We start from the raw sequence: 1,474 nt of genomic DNA on the forward strand, positions 1-1,474 counted from the left end.
GCCTCCATTGGACTCCATTTGTTTACTTCCATATCATAGTGACATCACTATGTAACACCCGCACTTCGATTGGCTAGAGCTCCAACACATTGTACGTGAAAGGCTAAGGACGTTTTGAACATTAAAGCAAGTACACAGGCACAGTAGAGGCACAGAATATAAATGTGAATGACCATTGTGTCCTCTACAATAAGAGGACAAAAACGTAGAAAATATTTTTTTTAGGAACTGTAAAAGTTCAATGAAAGTGCAACATTTTACAGTTGAAGCACACTTGTTTGAACAAATAAATTCATATTTTATGATTTATTCATAATTCTTCTTACCGTAAGTATCATCACTCTGTCATTGTATTGCCATTATATTTAATAAAGAGCACATTGTGACCTGTTTAGGTCTCAACACTCAAAGTTGAATTGGGTCTTCTGGACTTTCTCTCCCATAATCTAGATTATACACTTCTGAAACACATTCCAGTCCCAGATGAGTATTATGGACTAGCGGCATGGAATCAATAAGTCTGTCATTGAATTAGTTGTCTCCAATCCAGAGTGTTTGCCCTGCTGAAGACTTCTGCCCCCACTGTGACCCGCCTGCAGGGGGCAAGAAGAAGCGTGCGTTTGAAGATTTAATCGGATCTTCAAACGATTGCATGTCCGTCCTATGTTGCTGCTGCCATTCCTCTAGAGACAAGATGAAGTATTGTACTGAACATTTTCCTTTCTCTTCCACCAGGCATCCAACTTCTTCTGGGGAGTTTGGGCCATCCTGCAATCACGGTTCTCCTCCATTGACTTTGACTTTGAAAGGTTTGTCTTTAAAATGCTTAACAAATGATTTTTCATACGGTAACACTGACGGCCCGTCCACACAGCAGCGTTAAAAAAATCTTGAAAATCTTGGAGCTGGGCGTGTCTGAAAGCTTGGGGATGTTTTGCGAGCAACGCGACCAACAACCAATCACATGAATCTCCCGCCCCGACATACAAAGCAAAAAACCCCAGGGATTTTATGCGAGCAATATATATATATATAAACTCCCCAAACAGGCGAAAACCTACCAGTTTCACCCACTGTCTCTGCCACCTGCCTGGTTCCTCCGGTTTGTATCCCGGTAAATAGTTACTGGTCGTATAGAACCGGGTGATTTGCTACCGTAATTTCTCGTTTGGAATATGAGGAAATGAACTGCGGTCTCTCCCAGCTTGCACGCGGTTTGATTGGCTAGCGCTTGTACTGTCAGATTTGCATAAACGGGATTTGATTGGCTGACGCTTCCAGCTCAGCTTGAAAAGTTGAACATTGCTCAACTTTTGAATCCTGAAAATCCTGGAAATCCTGGAAATCTTCGCTTTGCTTCCCCACAATGCAGTTCGGCGAAAAGCGAATCAACGTGACGTCACCCCCATTCAAAGTCAATGGGCAGAGAAGCGTTTTTTAACACTGCTGTGTGGACGGGCCGTTAGTCCACAGT

The 1,474-nt window shown here is 42.8% G+C and overlaps 2 protein-coding genes across 2 annotated transcripts in view; one reads left to right on the forward strand and one right to left on the reverse strand.

The window, feature by feature from the left end:
* cd2bp2 (CD2 (cytoplasmic tail) binding protein 2) overlaps window positions 1–1,474 on the reverse strand; it is a 297,553-nt gene that overhangs the window by 256,757 nt on the left and 39,322 nt on the right. The gene's annotated exons all lie outside the window — the stretch shown is intronic.
* The window catches only part of LOC104949609 (ethanolamine kinase 1-like), a 25,492-nt gene that overhangs the window by 22,070 nt on the left and 1,948 nt on the right, over window positions 1–1,474 (forward strand). The window contains exon 7 of the mRNA XM_010775994.1: window positions 736–809. Within this exon, the coding sequence (XP_010774296.1) occupies window positions 736–809 (74 nt within the window). The remainder of the gene's footprint in view (window positions 1–735; window positions 810–1,474) is intronic.

This window comes from Notothenia coriiceps, unplaced genomic scaffold, assembly GCF_000735185.1.
Source record: "Notothenia coriiceps isolate Sejong01 unplaced genomic scaffold, NC01 NC01_scaffold00000339, whole genome shotgun sequence".
In the NCBI taxonomy this organism is placed as follows: domain Eukaryota; kingdom Metazoa; phylum Chordata; class Actinopteri; order Perciformes; family Nototheniidae; genus Notothenia; species Notothenia coriiceps.